Source organism: Hipposideros armiger, unplaced genomic scaffold (genome assembly GCF_001890085.2).
Source record: "Hipposideros armiger isolate ML-2016 unplaced genomic scaffold, ASM189008v1 scaffold_236, whole genome shotgun sequence".
NCBI lineage: Eukaryota > Metazoa > Chordata > Mammalia > Chiroptera > Hipposideridae > Hipposideros > Hipposideros armiger.
This window is the reverse complement of record NW_017731586.1, coordinates 1,310,734-1,332,127: the sequence shown is the minus strand read 5'-3', so window position 1 is coordinate 1,332,127 and position 21,394 is coordinate 1,310,734. Positions and strand designations below refer to the sequence as shown.

Genomic DNA, 21,394 nt, shown 5'->3' with positions numbered 1-21,394 from the left:
AGTTTAATTTATCTATTTTTTTCTTTTGTTGTTCATGCTTTTGGTATCATATTTAAGAATCCATTGCCAAATCCAAGGTCATGAAGATTTACCCTCAGTGTTGGTTTCTAAGTTTTATCACTTTAGCTCTTATATTTAGGTCATTGGTTCATCTTGAGTTATTTTTGTATATGATGTGAGGTAGGGGTCTAACTTCACTTTTTGTGTATGCAGATATCCAGTTGCCCAACACCAATTATTAAAGAAAGTATTCTTTCCCCTACTGAGTGCTCATGGCACCCTTGTCAAAAATCAATTAGCCATAAAATATAGGTTTATTTCTGGACTCTAAATTCCATTTCATTGATCTATATGTTTATCCTTATGTCAGTACCACACCATTTTGAGTGCTGTAGCTTTGTAGTACTGATTTCTTTCTTTCAACTATCATTATCCTTAATACGGATAGCAGCAATGGTGGAGAGTGTCAAAATAATGATCAATTCAAAGATCAAATATATTTGCCTATGATGAATTATGTTAAAATAACTTGTTATTTAGGCTCCATTTCCTATAACACATACGTATAGATGGGAAATCAGATGATGTTCAGATTCAGTAATGGGAAACTGAGACTCTATCCAGGAGTAGACAGCGGAAGGAACTCCCCTGCAGAGTCATCTTCACAATAGAATGACTGGGAGCATGAGGAACAGCAGCTACAATGGACCTCTTGAAAGACCTTTGGAGACTCCATGTGGACCATGTCTCACCAAAGGTGTCTTCCAAGGTTCTGTCATTAGAGCCTCCACCTATTTGAAAATCACTAGCCAAAAGTTAGGGAACTGAGTGCCACATCCTCAGAACAGCCAAAGCTAATCTCAAATGACACTTCTTCAGGAAGAGTCCCTGGCCCTTCGATTAGGCCAGATTATTGTTATACACTTATAGCTCCACGTATCATAACTATAATTAAATTAATTTTATGATTAGTTGTTGATCTAAGTTTCCTATACCCTAGCTCCCAGCAGGGTACTTACAGCATCAACTGAGTGGATAATTAAGTAACATTATTACAGAGATAAATGAAAGAATGTACAATGAATTATGAGAACCATGTGTATTGGGTAGGCTCTGCTGCCCAGCAGACACTGACAATGTGAGCACCAATCACAGGCCAGGGAAGCCCTTGAAAGCAAGTGACTGAGACTGCAAGCTTGAGCTGCTGCAGAAAACAAGCACTCTGGTGGGAATGTATTTGGTGCTATGATCTGAATGTTTGTGTTCCCCCAGCATTCATATGTTGAAATCCTAAGCCCATAGGTGATTTTATTAGGAAATAGGTCCTCTGGAAGGTAATTTTGGATTCTGCCCTCATGAATGGTACTAGCACCCTATAAAAGAGGCCTCAGAAATCTCCCTCACCCGTTCCACCACCATATAAGATTACAGCCACAAGGCACTGTCTATGAACTAAGAAGTGGACCCTCACCAGACACTGAGTCGGCCAGTGCCATGATCTTGGACTTCCTATCCTCCGGACTGTGAGAAATGAATGTCTGTTATTTATAAGCTAACTCAGTCTGTGGTATTTTGTTACAGCAGTCTGAATAGACCAATATACTTGGACAATTTTTTCTAAAGAGCTTTTGGGAAGTATGTTTCTAAAGCCTGAGCAATGTATCTATTTTGGCCCAGGAATTTCTTTGACAAAATCATCCAAGGATATAATGCTTCACATAAAGATTTATATACTTGGATGTTCATTGCAAAATTCCATAATATTGAAAAAAAATACACCAAACTGAAATTCCAACAATTAGAAATGGGTTAACTAAACTATGTGAGTTCCTATGATGGTATGAAATACAATTAGTATGAATAATGTTTCAGGAGAATAATTGAGATCATGATAGTGTTTAAAGGAAAAAAGGTGGTTATATAAATCTGTGCTACTCAAAGGGCGGTCTGTAGACCAGCAGCATGGGCATTACCTGGAAGGTTGTTAGAAATGCAGAATCTCATCCACCACCTACTGACCCAAAGGCTGCCCTTGAACAAGATTCCCAGGTGATTGCCATATACATCATAGTTTGAGAAGTGCTTTCCAGAGAAAATGAGTGAGGAAAAGAATGGGAAGTCAGGATTCTCCAGGGAAACGGAACCAATGGGGGTCAGAGGGTGAGGGAGAGGGAGAGGGAGAAAGAGAGAGAGATTCATTTTAAGGAATCAATCCACATGACTGTGGTGGCTGCAAAGTCCAAAATCTGTAGAGCAGATGGCAGACTAGATATTCAGGGAAGAGTTGATGTTGCAGTCTTGAGTCTGAAATCTTGCAGGCTAGAACTCAGGCAGGGCTTCTATATTTTGGTGTTGAAGCAGAATTGCTTCTTCTTTGGGAAACCTCAGTCATTGTTCTTAAGGCTTTCAACTTATTGGATGAGGCTCACTCACACTGGAGGTTAGCTTGCTTTACCCAAAGTCCACTAATTTAAATGCTTATCACACCTGAAAAATACCTTCACACCAACATCTACACAGGTGCTTGACCAAACAACTGGGCGCCATAGTCTAGCCAAGTTGACACATAAAATTAACCATCATAGTAGAAAATATATCAAAATGTTAACAGTGATCATCTCTAAAGAGTGGATAGTTTCTGTATTTTTCACACTTTCTATAACAATCATGTAATATCAGAAAAAAAGAAACAGAAAAAGGAATCTTTGGGGAAAATGTGGCATAAGGCAATCCATAGGCAGCTTTTGAACCATCTCCTACTATGGGCTTCTCCTTACAGGGAAATACTAACTACAGGTTTAGGCAAGCTCTGCATTTAGGCCTTTTACTTCAGTTCCTGACTCTTCACTGTAGACATAAGTTGGACCCTCCTACTTAGAACGGTGTCTTTTCACCTTTGTTTTAAGACCTGGACAAACCAGCCTGGCTCACGGAGCCCTTGCCTGGTCCTCAGTATTGAGCCCTGTGTGGTGCACACTGGCAATATAGAGCTTTTAAAGCTGAGCCAGGTGCCATAAGACAAAAGATCTAGATGTCCCTTTCACACTGAGAGTCCCACAGGACGGAGTGTCACTGGTAGCATCTAGGCACTGGTTTAACTGTGGGTATAGTACAGAATACAGGCATATCTCTGAGATATTGTGGGTTCAGCTCCAGGCCACCACAATGAAGTGAATGTTGCAACAAAGTGAATCACAAATTTTTCTTTCCCAGTGTATATAAAAGTTGTGTTTACATTATACTGTAGTCTATTAAGTGTACAATAGCATTATATCTAAAAAACAATGTACATACTTTAATTTAAAAATACATTATTACAAAAAAATGCTAACCATCATGTGAGCCTTGTGCAATGCATAATCTTTTTGCTGGTGGAGGGTCTTGCCTCAGTGTTGATGGCTGCTGACTGATCAGGGTGGTGGTTGCTGAAGGTTGGGTTAGCTGAGGCAATTTCTTAAAATAAGACAACAATAAAGTCTGCCTCATTGATTGACTCTTCCTTTCACAAACAACTTGTCAGTAGCATCAATGCTGTTTCATAGCATTTTACCCACAGAACTGCTTTCAAAATTGGAACCAATCTTCTCAACCCTGCTTTATCAATTAAGTGTATGTGATATTCTAAATCCTCTGCTGTCATTTCAACAATCTTCACAGCATCTTCAACAGGAGTAGATTTCATCTCAATAAACCACTTTCTTTGCTCATTCATAAGAAACAATTCCTTATCTGTTAAAGTTTTATCATGAGATAGCAGCAATTCAGTCACATGTTCAAGGCTCCCATTCTAATTCTGGTTCTCTTGCCATTTCTACCACATCTCTGTTACTTTTTCCGTTAAAGTCTTGACCCCTCGGTGTAATCAGTGGGGGTTGAAATCAACTTCTTCCAAACTTCTGTTAATGTTGATATTTTAACCTCTTCCAATGAATCACTAATGTTCTTAATGACACCAGGAATGGTGAGTTCTTCCCAGAAAGTTTTCAATTTACTCTGCCCAGATCCATCAGAGGAATCATGTGTATGTTAGCTATAGCCTTACAAAATGTATTTCTTAAATAATAAGACTTGAAAGTCAAAAATTACTCCTTGATCCATGGGCTGCAGAATGGATATTGTGTTAACAGGCATGGAAACAACACTAACATCATTGTTCGTCTCCATGAGAGCTCTTGGGTGACCAGGTGCATTGTCAATGAGCAGTAATATTGTGAAAGGAATCACTTTTTCTGAGCAGTCGGTCTCAACAGTAAATATTCAGTAAACCATGCTATAAACAGGTATGTTGTCACCCAGGCTTTGTTGTTCCATTTATAAAGCACAGGCAAAGAACATTTAGCATGATTCTCAAGGGCCCTAAGATTTTTGGAATGGTTAATGAGCATTGACTTTAACTTAAAATCACCAGCTGCATTAGTCCTTAACAAGTAAGTCAGCATGTCCTTTGAAGCTTTGGAGCCAGCCATTTACTTCTCCTCTCTAAGTATGAAAATCCTAGATGGCATCTTCTTCCAATGTAAGGCTGTTTTGTCTACATTGAAAACCTGTTGCTTAGTGTAGCCTCCTTCATTAATTATCTTAGCCAGATCTTCTGGATAACCTGCTGCAGCTTCTACATGAGCACCTACTGCTTCATCAAGCACTTTTATATTATGGAGATGGCATCTTTCTCTTAAACCTCATGAACCAACCTCTGCTAGCTTCAAACTTTTCTTTTGCAGCTTCTTCACCTCTTTCAGTCTTCACAGAATTAAAACAGTTAGGACCTTCCTCTGGATTACACTTTGGTTTAAGGAAATGTGCCTGGTTTCATCTATCCAGACCACTAAAACTTGCTCAATATAAGCAATCAGGCTGTTTCACTTTTTATCATTCATGTGTTCACTGGAGTAGGACTTCTAATTTCCTTCAAGAACTTTTCCTTTGTATTCACAGCTTGGCTAATTGTTTGGTGCAAGAGGCCTAGCTTTCAGCCTGTCTTGCTTCTGACATGCTTTCCTCACTAAGCTTAATCTTTCCTAGCTTTTAATATAAAGTGACAGATATGTGACTCTTCCTTGAACACTTAAGAGGCCATTATAAGGTTATTCATTGGCCTAATTTCAATATTGTTGTCTCAAGCTATAGGGAGATCCAAAGAGAGGGAGAGAGATGGGGAAATGGCCAGTCAGTGGAACACAGTCAGAGCACATACATTTATCGATTAAGTTTGCTATCTTGTATGGGTGTGATTCATGGTGCCCCCAAACAATTGCAATAGTAACATCAAATATCACTGATCATGTATCACCATAACAAATATAATAATAATGAAAAACTTTGAAATATTGCGGGAATTACATAATGTGACACAGAGACACAAAGTGAGCAAATGCTTTTGGAATAATGGAGCCAATAGACTTGCTTGACACAGGGTTTCCACAAACGTTCAATTTGTAAAAAAAAAAAAAAATTATCTGCAAAGTGCAATTAAAGTGAAGTACAATAAAGTGAGATATGCCTGTACCAGTCTCCCAGAGGTATAATATCACTCTACAACTTAGAGACCTCAGTCCAATTTCTACTTCAGAATATTTGTGAGTCTCCTAACATCCCATTAGGACATCTACAGAAATACACAAAAACATGAACTCTCACCACATTATCAAACACTAAAATTGATCATTAAACCAATGCCAGAATATGGGAATGGTATTCTTTACCTGCAAAGGTTACAGAACTGAATAGAGAAAAACAGGTAGGTCAGGGTGTAGGAGGCAGACCCTCTCACACACACTGCTAGTTGGGAGTGGAAGCTGTGACATCCTTCTAGAAAGCAAATAGGCAGTAGGCATCAAATGCTTCAAAAATGTTTACACTCTTTCACCCAGTAATTTCCCCACTATAAATCTACCATCATTACTAAAGATGTTCAATATTTTGTATATGACAGGCATTGTTCTAAGGGCTTTCCATGTATAATGTCTATATTTAGTGACATAGAAAAATGGTTACAAAACTGTATAAAAATCAGGATGTGAAATTGACTGTATGTATTATGATCTTGATCTTGTTTTAAAAAGAAGTTTGTGTGTCACATACAAATAGAAAACTAGAAAGACATATTTCAAAGTATTATTTGTTATCTTTGGATGTTAGGATTATGGATCATTTTTATTTTCTTTTATATAACTCTTGTGTTTTTAAATTTTTATTTAATAAACATATCATTCTTTTGTAATCAGAAAAAAATAATAATAAAGGAAAAAAGGAAATTCCGTTTTCTTCATACAGTAAGCTTCTAGTCACATACCTGGAAAAATCTAATGTGTGCTGGAAGTGGGCATCTACTGAGGACTTCTGCTCCAGGACATGGTCCTTTTAATTTATTGAAAAGCCAAGCCTCTGGGTGATACCTGGCCTAACATTATCCTGTCTCTTGTTAGATGATTCCAAAGACTTCCTGGTAAAGTTTAGGAAAATATTTATGGAATCCCCTTTTCCTCCACTCCTTGATCATACATAGACTGGAGGAAAAAGTTGCTGATCAGAAGACTCAGGCTGTTCTGTGAGAGACCAAGATGAGCTCAGTGAGCCCAGGAGGGTTTATAATAGCTACTGTTCAAGTAATACTTACTGTGTGCCAGAACTCTTTAGGAAATTTTCATATACTGATCTATATTTTTCTCTGAACCACCTTTTAGGTAAGTATATTATTGTCTCCATTTTTACAGATGAGAAAAATGAGACCCAGAACAGTTAAATCCAAGATCATCTAGATATGAATCCAGGCAGTTTAGTTCCAGAGTGTGTACTCTTAGTCATTGAACTATACTGCCTCTTAAGAAGATCAGCTTGTATTACTGTACTTAGAAAGGAAGGAAAAGACCTTTCACCACTGGACTCTAGAGGAAGACCAGCTGCCTTGATCCTTCACTTTTTGATCCAAATCCTAATGCTACTACATTAGTCAGAGTTCTCCAGAGAAACAGAACCAATAGAAGAGAATGATGATAGATGAGACAGAGAGATAGAAAGAGATAGAGATAGAGCGAGAGGGCTAGGGTGAGAGAGAGAGAGAGAGAGAGAGAGAGAGAGAGAGAGAGAGAGAGAGAGAGAGAGAGAGAAGGAATTGGCTCACACAACTCTAGAGACCAGGAAGCTCCAAGATCTGCATTTGGTAACCTGGAGACGCAGGAGAGCTGACAGTATTGTTCCAGTCTGAGTCTGAGTCTGAGTCTGAAGGCAGAAGACTGATGGCCTAGCTTGAAGACAATCAAACAGAAAGAGTGAATTCTCCCTTACGCAGCATTTTTGTTCTATTCAGGCCTTCAACATATTGGATGAGGCCCGCCCACAATGGGGAGGGCAATCTGCTTTACTCAGTCTACCAATTTAAATGTTAATCTCATCCATAAACACCCTCGACAAACCTAGAACATTTAAGCAAATAGCTGGCTACCCCGTGGTCCATTCAAGTTGATACATAAAATTAACCATCACAGTTATTTTGGAGATTTTGGATATTGATGTTTCCTAAAACTCATGGTTGATGCTGTTAGCTCTTGCCTACTTTGCCTTAGCTGACCAACTGAGCTTGCCTGGCCACATTTTTATCCAGATCAGCATCTTTGAGACCATCCACCTTACCTGGTACCAGACATAATTAAATAGAAAGCCTTAAGATCTTGTTGCTTCACATTATCAAGTTAAAGCAGAAACCCTCAAGCCCTTGAAGTTCCAATCCCAAATATTTAATTAAGGAACTTCTGTTTCTTAAATTACTAAATTTCAGCACAGTTAGAGTTGTCACAGAACGAATGTGATTAATACCATGTTATGAAAAGTCTCAACTCATAACTGACTCCTCATACAAAATGACATACTACAAAGTGGCTGGAGATAGGAACAGTAGAAAAGGTAGGCTATTCTAAGAAGCCCAGACTTCTCCTATAAACTGAGGTAGCCTCCAGGAGATGAGGAAATGGAAGCTCTAATTCCTTGATTGATTTTTCCCAGATTACAAATAGGTGGAGCAAGAACACAGATGTTCAAACTCTTAATCCAGTATTCCTTCTGATGAACATTTTTCAATAATAACATCCAGTTCAACTGACCCATACCAGCTTCCAGAGTTTTTCAAACCTAGCTGTTCCAGCCAGAAAGACATCTCACTTCTCCAATACTCAGTGGACCTCTCTGCTCTTTCTGACCTTGTACTTTCCCCTAACTCCCATTTCATCTAATGAAGCCTCCTCAACTATTCCTCAAGTTCCAGTGACTCTAGCCCTATCTTGCTACTTTCCTTCTCTTTCCCTTACAAGTCTATAACTCTTTATTTTAGTCCATAACTCTTTTGTATAATCTGTGCTTCTTATTTCCCTCAAAGAGATGATCTTATACTCTTTTTTTTTTTAGCTTCTTACTGTGTTGGACAACTAGTAAGGACTGAATCAATTAAATTTAAGAATAAGACAAATACAGTCTGGGAAAGAGTACAGAATTTGGTTACAGACAAGATTAAAAATGACTCCAAGTTGAAGGTAAAATACAAGCAAAGGCAAAGCAGCAGGAACGCTCGATTTGGATGAAGTGGCAAGATCACCCTTGGGACGAATGAGATATGTTTAGTAGGTAAAGAGGAAGGGAAAGCTAATGGAAGACCCAGAAGGCAAGAATGAGGTATTTTATATTATACGACCATAGATCCTTGAATACATTTTCCATAAGTACTCCCAGAGAAAAGTCCAGAGGAGATGAATGAACATTAAAAATCTGGAGAACAGGTCCGGCCGAGTGGCGCGATGGTTAAGAGCTCGCTTGGGACGCCAGAGGGCCCCGGTTCGGATCCCACATATGAGGGCCAGTGACACTGCCCTCCACAGCTAAGATGCTGAACAACAGCTCAACCTGGAGCTGGGCTGCCATGAGTCGCCGGCGACGGCGTAGGCTGCAGTCCCTGTGGCAGTGGGTTACCATGGGCTACCGTGTGTAGCCAGCAGCCAGCATGAGCGGCCAGCAGCCGCAGTGAGCGGCCGTCCAGAAGCCGGCGACTGATCTGCCTCGCCAGAGAAGAGCACAATGATGGTGCCAGCTTGGGCCAGTGAAGCAACGTCCTCCACAACTAGATTGAAGAACAAAACGACAGCAACTTGTCTGTTCCCCTTCCCCCAATTCCCCAGCGCTGTTCCCCTCCCCCCAATTCCCCAATAAAAATCTTAAAAAAAAAAAAATCTGGAGAACAGAGGAGGGACAAATGCTGCGCTTGGGGTCAGCAGAGCTGGGTTTGAGTCTGGCTCTGACTCTTTCTTACTTGTAACAAAAGGCAACTCAACCTTTCTGGTGCTTAGTTTTTTCATCCCTAAAATAGGTATAATAATATTTTAGGAGATTCTTGAGAAAACAAAACAGAGTAAAGTATATAAAAGTTGTTAGCATGTCTGGCATAAATGTTGGATACCAGTTACTGTTTTCCTGTTACTCTTCCTCTGGGTGCATTGTGCTCCCATGAAGATCCAAGGACTAGAAGTTGAAAGCCTTGAGAGATCATTATATGCATCCCTCACATTGCAAACATAAAGAAATGGTATCAGAGAACTTGTGTGATTTGAGAACAGTTCCTTATCTATTCCTCACTGTGTGTACCCAGTGCTAGACATAGTGTGAAATACAGAGTGAGTGCTCCATAAGGTTTTTTAAATTAAATTTTATGGGTGACATTGGTTAATAAAATTATATAGGTTTGAAGTGTACAATTCTATAATACCTCATCTATATATTGCATTGTGTGTTCCGTACCCAGAGTCGAATCTTCTTCCATCTCCATGTATTTGACCCCCTTTACCCTCTTCTATCACCACTCCCCTTACCCTCTGGTAACCACTGAACTGTTGTCTGTGTCTATGAATTTTTATTTGTTTGTTTGTTTGTGTTGTTTCTTGGTTTCAGGTTTATATCCTACATATGAGTGAACTACATGGTTCTCGACTTTTTCTGTCTGACTTATTCCTCTTAGCATAATAATCTCAAGATCCATCCATGTTATTGCAAATGGTAGTATTTCATGTTTTCTTATGGTTGAGTAACATTCCATTGTATATATGTACCATATCTTCTTTACCCAATCATCTATTGAAGGACACTTCAGTTGTTTTCATGCTTTGGCCACCATAACTGCTGAATGACTGAGTGAATGGTCACACAGTTGGTGGCAAAGCCAGGACTACAGACCATCCCTCCTTATTACAACACATAACTCCAGCAATGAGGACAGTCATTTTTTACAAAACTTCTAATTTCTTTCCCTCTATCTGATACCCTAGTCCATTACCCTAGCACTAGTATCTCCAATAATGGCTTCCCCTAAACAAACAAACAACTTTTTCTGCCTTGGAAACATGTTCATAACAAGATCTCCTGAACAAGGGGGGGAAATGATAGCAATAATCAGCCACAGCTGAGTGATTCCTTGCAATGCAGCCAAAAACTTGGTGTTATCAACCAATAAGATTGTATCCAGAAAAGAGGGTCAGGGAGACCTCTGAGAAGAGCTTTTTAGTTTTGTCCTGGCTTAAAATGCTTAGTTCTGTACAGAGTTTATTTTAGGATATCCAAAAAGATGCTTGGCTAATATTCTATGACTCAAATATTCCTGCCAGAATCTTCTAGGCCAACCAACTATTACTTATCCTTTCTCTTCACTGAAATAATGGGATATAAGCCTGAAATTAAAAATCCCTCTCTCAGGGAAAAAGCAAAATATTTTATCATGTTAAAATACCAGGTCTTGCCACAGCTGGTATCTTTGCATGTTCTGGGTAGGATTCTTACAAAACTTGGATCTGATCTCTCTTTGTTTAGTTGTGAGGTGATTTTTGGCTTCGATTTTGACACCAGCTGGAGCTCTGCCACTCTGCTCCTTGCTGGTTAAGCTCCCATTGGTTAGAAAGTTGGGGAAATTTGCCACGCCAGTGGTGTCCGGTCTCAAGTCCTAGCGGACAGCTACTGCTGCTGATGGGGGCTGAGAAGCTCTGGTGATCACAGCAAAATTCTCTCCAGCTGCCTCTGGGTGGGTCTCAACCCATCAGCATGATAGGACAGGGCTGTCTGTAAAGGAAGTGAGTTGTAAGTGAGCCACACGAAATGAAGACCAAAGTGTTGAGCACCAAGGACTAGCTCAGATTCCTCTCAGCCACTCGAAGGTGATAACAAGAAGGAGGGGACTTACCTCAAGAAAGGTAACAGCTTACCAAGCTCCCACTTTCAACTCCTTCTTTATAACGTTGTCTATGACTCAGTTGGCTCAGCAACACAGAAAAGAGATATATATAAGGCCAGCCCTTCTATGACAGCTAGAAACATCCATCTTAGTTAGACAAGGCCCAAGCTGTGTTCCTGTATCATTTCCAGCCATTTCTCTCATTCTAACAGCACCGTTACCGATGACTAATGGGTAAGGAGATGACTGTAGTCATATCCATATATCTATCCTTCACAACCTCGTGGTGACCTCAAAGAAGCCTGGCTTAGCAAGGAGAATGAATTGGAAAGAAGCAAAGATTTCTCCCCAAACATTACGGGACATTCTGTTTTATTGCATTCAAATGTGCCACAAGCATCTTCAATAGCTTGTATCAGTGCTAAGAGGGCTTGACAGAGCACCAAGGACTTCGCCCTCCCTTTGCATTTTGTATTTCTGTCTTCTAATAATTACCGGTGCACATGTGTACTATCTGTGCTGAGGAACTCCGACATCATCTTACCTGGCATGTCCTTTACAGCACAACGCAGTGTGTGGCACAGAGCATGAGGCAGCAATGGCTTCTTAATAGACCGAGTAGTTGTTAATACATTGCTTGTAGAATGTAAATGAGAATCAGTAGTTCCAAAGGGGGAGGGGATAGTCAATGTGGTCATTTGTTAAAGGTTGTCATATTTATCTAAAAACATTGGACATCCAAACATGAAAAGAAAGTTTTGTTTTCCAGTGCGAGTGAGGAACTAGAATACAAGATTACTGAAGCCTGCAGATGCCAGGGTGCAAGCCTGCATGCCAGCTCTGTGTGCACTCATGGCACAGTGACTCAGAGCTGCCATCTGCAGAAGTAAGCTGACCCTTCCTAAGTTTTGTCATTCTTGTCTAAAGTACACTATCTTGTTCTTTTCCTCACCCAGGGGTCAATTATTCACAGCTTCCCCTGCATTTTAATGGAGCTTTATCTCCTTTTTAAAAAAGGGAATTGCAACCATAATCCTTTCTTCTTACATCACAAGATCCACAGAGCTACCTGGTTTCTCTAGATTTATTGAGCTAGATGGTGACTTTATAGCTGCAGTTCTAACCACAGGCTTCACCCAGGTCCACAGACTAAGTAGAATTTTGTGAACAGTCCCATGCAATTCTGTGTGTAAGTCACTTCCTAAGACAGGGAACAGAGAAGAAACTAAAATAAGTATGGCTTTTCAGAAAATATTTAAAAATTTTTCAAGATGGGGAACATGATCTTGGTCCCCTGAGACTTATCATTTTGTCTTCTGATTCTTCAAGATCTAAAAATTGTTACCAGATGTTTCAGATTTTTACTACTTAATGCAATAAATGTCCTTATACATTTTGCCTACAAAAAGATTACATTAAATTATGGATGCTAACCAGTAGGTGTTTGTTATATTTCTTTACTTTTTATTTTCAATATGGCTAGTGTAAAATTATATTCAAACTAATACTTATAAAAACTATTTAAATTTATATGAGTCCTACCTACAAGCAATATAAGAAGATTTTCATGAATTCTTCTATTTTTTTTTCCAACACAGGTTAAAGTGTGATTCAGAAAGAAAACAAGGCATTCCTTTAACAAACAAGGAAACTGAGGCACAAGAACTGACCCAGAGAAGCAGAAATTGCACTGTGAGTTTTCTGACTCATGATGTTTTCCACTAGAATGCCTCCTTATTGATGACAAGAGCAGATATATTTTTTCAAAATAGAGCACGCAACAATCTTTTTTTTTTTTTTTTACCATATGCAGTATGTAGTTAAGAGTCTGGTCTTCAGAATTCAATGGATCAAGGTTCTAATTTTGGCCCACACATTTTCTGTGTGACCTTAGGCAAGTTAGTTACTCTGTCTTAGCAGCTTTTCAGTGGTGTGTGGAGCCAGCTTATACTAGCTTGCGAGAGCAGAATGTTAAATTTTTAGGAACTCTGCCAGCCAGTTGTTAAATACAGACAGCTTAAAAATGATATCACATAAACTTAAAATTAAATAAATTATATTAAAGTTAGTGAGTACTCAAGCTCATCACTTCCTAGTTGTTTTATTACATGTTACCATTATCTACATTCTTGAGAATATTTATGCTTATTGCCTGTGTAGGGTAAAAATAGTACATAATGGTGTACTACTGCACATGTTTTCCCAACTCCCTGTTCAGTGACCTCTCATTGGTAGCTTGAAAGAGGCAACGGTGAGAGTATTTCCACCATATAAATCAACAACTACTGCAAATTAGTGTTTTCCTTTTTTCCAGCCAGTTGCTCATTGTTCAGTTCCCACATCTCTGAAATGGGAATAATGATACCTACTTCATAGTTATTTGTAAAGATTAAATGAGATAACAACTGTAAAGCCCTTAACACCTAGTACATAGTCAATACCCAACAAACAATGTTATTATTCTTACCATCCACTAAAATATAGAATAAAGGAAAATGGAATCAAACAAAATACAAGTGAATTATAATTTTGAATTTAACTGTTATCAATTCATCTTGGTACATGATCAGCTTACTTACAACTGGATTAGCTGGTCACACAACTCTTCCTGTTCTAATTGCCCTTTATTGATAAACTGCTAAATCTGTACCTCCACTCCCAACTCTGCTCCAAGGGCCAGATTTCCACTTTTAAGTAGCTCTTGTCATTGACACCCAGGTATATCACAGGAACTTCAGCCTTTCCAAAATAAAATTCATTATTCTTTTCCCCCAATCTTGCTAGTTCTTTGATTATCTTGGTTAGTCATCATATAGAAGTACAAAATCTTAAAGCTGAAAAAGATCTCAGAGATCATCTATCCCAAGCTAGCCATTCTACAGATGAGGGCACTGAGGCAGAAAAACCAAGTATGTGCCCACAGATGCACAAGTGGTTAGTGGCATGGCAAGGACTAGATCCCAGGTCTCGTAATTTTACTTTGGATTTCCTTTCACCATCTCACTGCTTTTTGCAGTGAGAGGGAGAGAGAGAGAAAGAGAGAGAGAGAGAGAGAGAGAGAGAGAGAGAGAGAGAGAGAGAGAGAGAGAGAGGGAAAGAGAGAGAGATCCCTTTTCACTCTTGCTTGCTTATGCAGTTTCATTCCATTTGGCTAGTACATTCATCCCTGGATGTGCCTCTGTGGCTTTCTCCCACCCCTACCACAAACCCCAGGGGTGAACAAGTAAGACCTTCCATGATCTTTGCCTCTCTGGAAGGGGAAGTTGGAATTTATGTGGCCTAGAGAGAACTGAAATGACCTTGGAATCTTCCAATTTCCACAGCCTACCTTTAAGATTCATGGGTCCTAGAAAGATTTAACAGTAGTACAAGAACTACTAATAAACCATTATTATTGCATTGAGTATTCCAATCATTTGAACATTTCTGGGATGCTGTCCCTTTTCATTTTCTCATGCGTAGCAAATGAAAAATAATTGATGAAAAAATACTTTATCTAGTGTTTCATAGTTTCCTAGGCTCTTTTATCCCTGTAAATCTAAAGAAATGTCAGACTCAACCCTTATCAAGAAAAGATCATCAGACCTTGCTATAGCAAGTTGCCAACTTCTCAGCTACCTACCTAATATGACTCCTGAGCTTTCACCTGAAGTGCCTGGCTAGCATGCCCTGAAAATTTGCTGCGTTTTCATTCATTTATTCATTCATCAAACATTGATCAAAGTCCTACTATGTGCCAGGTACTGTATTATATACTAAGGATACAGATGAGTTAGGCATCATCCTGGCCATCAGGGAGCTCACGATAGGGAGGAGAGCAGACAAAGAAGCAGGCCACCAAATACATAGAGAATGCTTAGTGAAAGTAAATGATAGAAGCATGCCCCAGATGAATCATAACGCAGCTTGGGTTGGGGGAAAGGAGAGGTAAATGAGGGCCTCCCAGAGATGGTTGTGATTGAGCCAAGTCTCCAAAGATATGTGAAAATGAACCTGGTGAGTGGGAGAAAGGGATAGTATGAGGCTGTGTAGGCAGAGGGCAAAATGTGAGCCCAGCGAGACCACAGAGACTAGACATGCAGAACAAGGGAGGCACAGAGACAGAAACACTTATTGTAACCTCTCTTAGTCTCTGTTTTAACTGTCTTAAATCTGAACATATAAGTCTGAGTCTTGGTCCAAATTCCTCACTCTTCGTCTGGCTCCTTTTGTCCTCCATGTTCAGAGTTGTTGGTTTCTGGGTCCTGGGTTTCAGCCTGAGATTGGCTACATCCCAGCTTTCCTTCCCAGCATAACTGTGGTCGTTCTATGCCTGGCTTCCTACACAGTGCTACACAGTCGGAGATACATGAAACTGTAGGGAAAGTGGCAACCCAAAGATAATATCAACAGGAGGATCCTTGGAGTTACACACAAACAGAGCAGAGGATACAGGGAAAGTAGAACCAGGGGTCACTGCCTTCCTAACTGGCACTTTCTCATGTACAAATAGCATAGCTTTGTCCTCTCCATTAAAACTCTAAAATGCTACCCATATTTTCTATTTTGATATTTTGAAAGAAATAAGAACATATTTTAGAGAGCTCTGAAATGAACAGGAAAATAAACATCTGATAAATGTCTACCATGAGTTAGATCACACTGCATTTCACAGAGCAGAGAACAAGACGGATCCATTCACTGTTGCCAAATGTCTCTCAGAACATAGGTAACAAAGGGGCACAGGAAAGGGTTCTTTCTCTACGTGATGAAACCAGTTGTCTCCAAAAAGTCTTCCCAAATTGTGTTTAGACATGGTTTAAAAAAATTATTTTATGCAATAAACTTAGATTTTACAACTTTGAGTAAATGGTGAACATAAAAGCAAATGTATTAAATTTGTTCAGCTAATTCAATCAGATTTTTTTGTATGTAGATTGTTGGTTTTTTTTTTTAATTCTTCTGAAAATAGTGTAAAGAAAATGTTGCACTCAGGCTCTATAAGGGAATTTTTAATTAATTTCAAAAATATTTTAACAATGGCAGTATTGGAATAAGATATAAAGATACCAAACATTATTTTAAATTTATGGTAAGGGTAAATGAAAAACCTTTGTAGAATATGAACAGCCTTAAAAATAACTATATTCTCTGACTGTTTCACTTCTCAAAATGTGTACCCCAAAACTGCATAGACATATACAAAGATTTGGCTCCAAAAATTTTCCTCACAGGTTATTAATGATAGAAAAAAAATGGTAAGCCAATAATGAATACTGAAATACATGTTGGTATTTTGACAAGATGGAATAATACTATATAGCTATTAAAAATAATTTATAGAAAAATATTTAATGAAATAGATGTTCACTTTATAGAATATTAAATGAAAGATATGTGTACTATATAATCCATTTTAGTTTCAAAGAATATAGCTGTGCATAGAAAAAAGACCAGAAAGCTTTACCCTTAAATACTAATAGTGTTTATTTTTTCTAGGTGGTGAATTTTTAGGTAACTGAAAATTTTTTTCTTCCACTTTCTTGTTTGTGTATGTGTGTGTGCTTAACATGGAACAAGAAAAGAAAGCACAGATTTTTTTTTTTTTTTTATTAGCTGAGTATCAGCCGCTGCTCAGCTCGGGCCGGGCATCGAACCGCTGTTACTCAGAGCTCGCACTCTTGAGCGAGCTCTTAACCAACTGAGCCACTCAGCCGGCCCACAGATTTTTTTTTAAAAGTGAAAATAGAAAACTAGAAAATTTAAAGTGACAAGTACGTGGTTGGAGGTCTGCAATCGATAGCTCCAGAGCTTGCTGAGCGGCCCACCCTGCTTTAGGGCTGCGTGTAAGCAGTGGCTGCTTTGAGGAGGACCTGAGCATCACCCTGACCACATCCGGGATGATGACAAGTGGGTGCATGTCCAAGTACTTGTATTCATTAGGAAATCGGCCACATCACCTAATGTACCTGTTACAGAGCTTATCCAACCCCAAAGACTGAAGGAGATGTCTAAAATATATGTAATTGAGTTTTACTTTTCTTTGCAATTGTCCATCATCCATTAATTTTAAAACTTTTTTAAATGGCACCATACTGTTTTATTTCAACCCTCACACAACATAAAGGGGTGACAACTTGTGATGCTGAACAATGTAAGTAATAATAAAGGAACGAATAAAATATTAACAACAAAAAGACAATCATTTGTTTCACATTTCACAGCTGTGCTTTTGCAGTGCTGGCAAGTATTTCTGGCCAATTGCTTCCAACAACAGGGGTCTGAATGAACCCCCTGGTCTTAGCTAAACAACCACCACATTTTCTCTCTGATAGTTCACACTCTAAGTCACTATACACCACATGTTCCACTCACCAGACTTCTGTAAACCTCATCTTAAAATACACAACTAGGTATTGTGTGTGATCACAACAAAAACTAAAAACCAGAGTGTGGTAGAAAAGTAAAGCCTAATGTTTCCAGTAAGGCAGCAGGCGATCACTGCTGGCTGGGCCCTTCACTTTACCAGTTTAAAAGTTTTGATTTAGATTATTCAGCAAACTCAGCAAACTCAATATTCAGAAGCTTAACCAATAGGCTCACATTAAAAGCTTAAAAGACAGTTCCCTTCTTTGTTTTTGGTAAATGTTTTCATATAAAACATGAAATCCAGTTCTACTTTATATTTAAAAAAAATAGTATGTTTTTAAAATAAAAATATACAGAGGGTGCCAAAAAAATGTATACACATTTTAAGAAAGGGAAAAACTGTATTAATATATACTGATAACAAAAGATAAATACAAGTCACGTTTGACTTCTGCAATTACAAGAGATGCTCAAAGTGGTTACCATCAGCGTCCAGACACTTCTGATTACGGTGAACTACTGCTTGAGCAACGCTGACCAAAGGGTTAACATCTTTTAAAATGTGTATACATTTTTTTGGCATCCCTGGTATGTGCTTATATTTCTTTTTTTTAAAAAAAGACATTTAATAACATACTTCAGAAGACTGGATTTAACTCCCCAATCGCGCCCCTCCCCCCACACCCACACCCCGCCCCTTTCCCCTGCCCCGGGCTGTCCGCTTAGCACAGATACATTAAGGCACAGGCTCCTGGAGAAGCATGTCCAGCTCAGCTGTGGGCTGCGGACTCCAGGTGAACACGCTCCACTCTGGCAGAGTCATAATGAGCCCATCTCTTCCTCCCAATGGGCCTAAAGGGGTTCAGTTCTAAGTGGCATGATTTCCAGTTCCTTAAACAATGTCTGAAACCTAGTATTAAATCTCTGTTGAATTATTAAATGAACAAATGGAAACAGAAGAGAGATGAACAAAAGAAACCAACATTGTTTGGCATAATGCTGTGAACTACGAACGTCTCTGTGATTTGAGACTTACAAATTACGGGACAATCAGGAAAAATATCTATTCTTTATATATTCAAACCAAGCTCCAGTCCTGCTGAGGACAGGCAGAAGATGCAATTAAACAGTAGCAATCCAGGTATAAGTGTCGACCTTAGTAAGTACAGGAAAGGGTGGCAAGTCTCCAAGGGGTGAAGTCGATTCATCTCCCACCCATTGTTGCCATATGGAAATGCAGGCTCAATTTTGCTAGTTCTTCCAGTTTTTTAAGAGAAGTTTGAAGCCTAGATTTTTATGTGAAAACTCCCACTTTTTAAATGTTGGCTCAAACTTTAAAGACAGACAGACAATGTCTGTGTGTTTTGCAAACATATCTACCCAGAGGGTCATCGATTTGAAACCTCTCATTTCGACTTTACTACGTCTGAGAACGTTTATCCTTAGGACTATGTCTATGTGTGTTTGTGTGTCTGTGTATGTGTTGTGTGTTGTTGCTACAATAATTATCCCGTCGTGGACACTGAGAAGAACAAGGAGATAAGTCACACTTGTGGGGAGGGTTTTCAAGCATGGGGTGAGCTGGTGGAAAAGTATCAGAGGACATTTATTTAGGGGGGAGAGTAATCAATGGGATGTGTCAGGCACATTGAGTTATTACTGAATTTGCAAATAGTTTTCTCTGTGATTTGGCCATCTGTGCTTGCTAAGCTTCTATCCTCCCACAGAGACTCAGAGATACTGGTGCTATCTCCCTTGGCGATTACATTTCAAAGGATGGCTCCCAGGTCCTTGAGGAAGACATTCCTGGGTTGTAAAACTGTCCAGAAGCTTTTAAAGAGGTTTGCATCTCAAAGGGAACAGAGAAAGAATGTACAGCTAAAAGTTTTCTAAAGTTAATGCTCTAAGAAAAAAGGGGTCAGGGGCCTTATAGTCAGAAAGAAGCCCATCTAAAGTTTGGTCAAGCTGGAAGCAATGTTAAGTCCATCTTAGTCAGAAGAGTGATGGTAGACGTTCAGCAAATTACACATCATTAGATCATACACAAATGAAAATTCTAGATGTTTCAGCCCTAACTTAAGAGTGCTCCCCACCTTTCCCCTAAGACCTCCCCACTTTCCCCTAAGACCTCCCCGCTGCCTAGTAATCATGAAACCAGGGGATGCCAGTGGTGACAGTGAAGTAAGAATTCTGTCCACTCAAGAACTTGAGAGGAGAAACCCATGCTGCCCCTGATGGCCTCCAGGGGACTCTACCTGCCTAGGTATCTACCAACAGGTGCTTAAAACGGCACCAGTACCATGTGGTTTTGCCAGCTTGTGCAACCTTGAAAGCCTCGGTCTCTTCATTTCTAAATGGGCATAATAAATAAATTCTACACAGCATTTATATGAGGAGTAAACTTGATCTGTGTAAAGCACTCAACATGGTGCCTGGCATATAGTAACAGCTCAATAAGTGGTAACTATCAATATTTCAGCCAGTGCTCATCTGTGCTATTATATTATTCTCACAGAATGATGGATACACTATGATACTAATATCAATAAAATATACAGAGAGGTGGAAGAAAAAAAAGTTAGAGAATTATGACTTCAATGTACTGAAATAAAGCAGAAGAAGCTAGCGATGCGGCAACACCTATTTCCAAAGTTCCATAGCCTACCCTCCACAGCTCCACCCTAATTTTTGCCCGATTTTTCTTAATTTTGTTTTTTCAAACTTAAATATTTCCCTGTGTACATGTCAAATCTTCATGTTATTTAGCTTAAGGATATAATACAATTTTCTAAATTACAATCTTTGCTGTATTTCTTTTCTTACATTGACACGTGCAGCATTTTACCAATGCTGTTTGCTTTTTGAAAGACCATGTGGGAGCTAATTGGCTTTTCAGGAAGTTCTTTGCAAATTCTCCCCCCAAAATGTTTTCCTCTGTTTGTATCTTAGTAGTAATTCTAAAAATTTCAAGATATGGACTCTGGTTTTATAACAGTGCTCAAAGTATCTACACAGAAGTGGTCTGTTTCATCATCCAATGAGCTCTGCCTGTTCGTGGATGTGACACTCCAGTGGAAGGGAGCCAAGAGCCTATAGTAGCGATCCTGGGGGAAATTTAAGCAGCTGTGGCCATGTAATTTAAAACCTCTGAAAAGTGTGCTGCAGTCTGAGCACAGCGTTAGTATAACATGAGGGCTGGATGTAGCCCGTTCTCCGGAGGACTTCCCCGCCTCCTGCATGAAAGAGAAGACTGAAAGACAAACCTGGGTGCAGCCGGAAAGGTCCAAATAGATGAGCTTGTGACATCCATTCCCTAAATTCAGGTACTGTAAGCCTTTGTCTGTGAACTTTCTGCAATAAGCCAAACTAAGATTCTGTAAGTTATGGAAGTGCCTGGAAAGACAGGGGGAGAGAAGAGAGGAAGGAAAGTTACTATAGTTGTTTTCTCACATCTTTCTTAAGCCACTCTGACAAAGAGAAGTAAAACTGTAGATTAATCTTTTCTCCTTTCAGGTATTCAACAATTAAACTTTATTTTTAATTCTCTTCCTGTTAAGTAAAGGAGATTGCAGTAGTATATCAGACAATGCGTAATTACATTTCAAATGAAAATAAGAGTTGCCTAGATTTGTAAGAAAGCAGATTGAGATATATCTTTGGGGGCAGGGAGATGTGTGCATTCATATTGTTTGGAAGTTTGTTTGTGTTTGAAACCAAAGTTACAAAGTTTGCATTATTATTGCATTTAGGTTTTATTGTTGGAGCACTAAAATAATGTGCAAAATGTCTAGAAAGACAAATCGTTTTGTAAACATTTAAATGGTGATTAACTGTTACATGAGAGTGAGG

General features: G+C 39.1%; 2 protein-coding genes across 3 annotated transcripts in view; one reads left to right on the top strand and one right to left on the bottom strand.

Annotated features, from left to right (window-relative positions):
- Nucleotides 1-21,394, bottom strand: part of FBXL13 (F-box and leucine rich repeat protein 13) — a 226,515-nt gene that overhangs the window by 63,077 nt on the left and 142,044 nt on the right. For both annotated transcript variants that reach the window (XM_019655131.1, XM_019655130.1), the window contains one exon: nt 20,809-20,938. In XM_019655131.1, the coding sequence (XP_019510676.1) occupies nt 20,809-20,938 (130 nt within the window). The remainder of the gene's footprint in view (nt 1-20,808; nt 20,939-21,394) is intronic.
- Nucleotides 20,790-21,394, top strand: part of LRRC17 (leucine rich repeat containing 17) — a 30,975-nt gene continuing 30,370 nt past the window's right edge. Inside the window, exon 1 of the mRNA XM_019655127.1 lies at nt 20,790-20,868. The gene's annotated coding sequence lies outside the window, so the exon portion shown is untranslated. The remainder of the gene's footprint in view (nt 20,869-21,394) is intronic.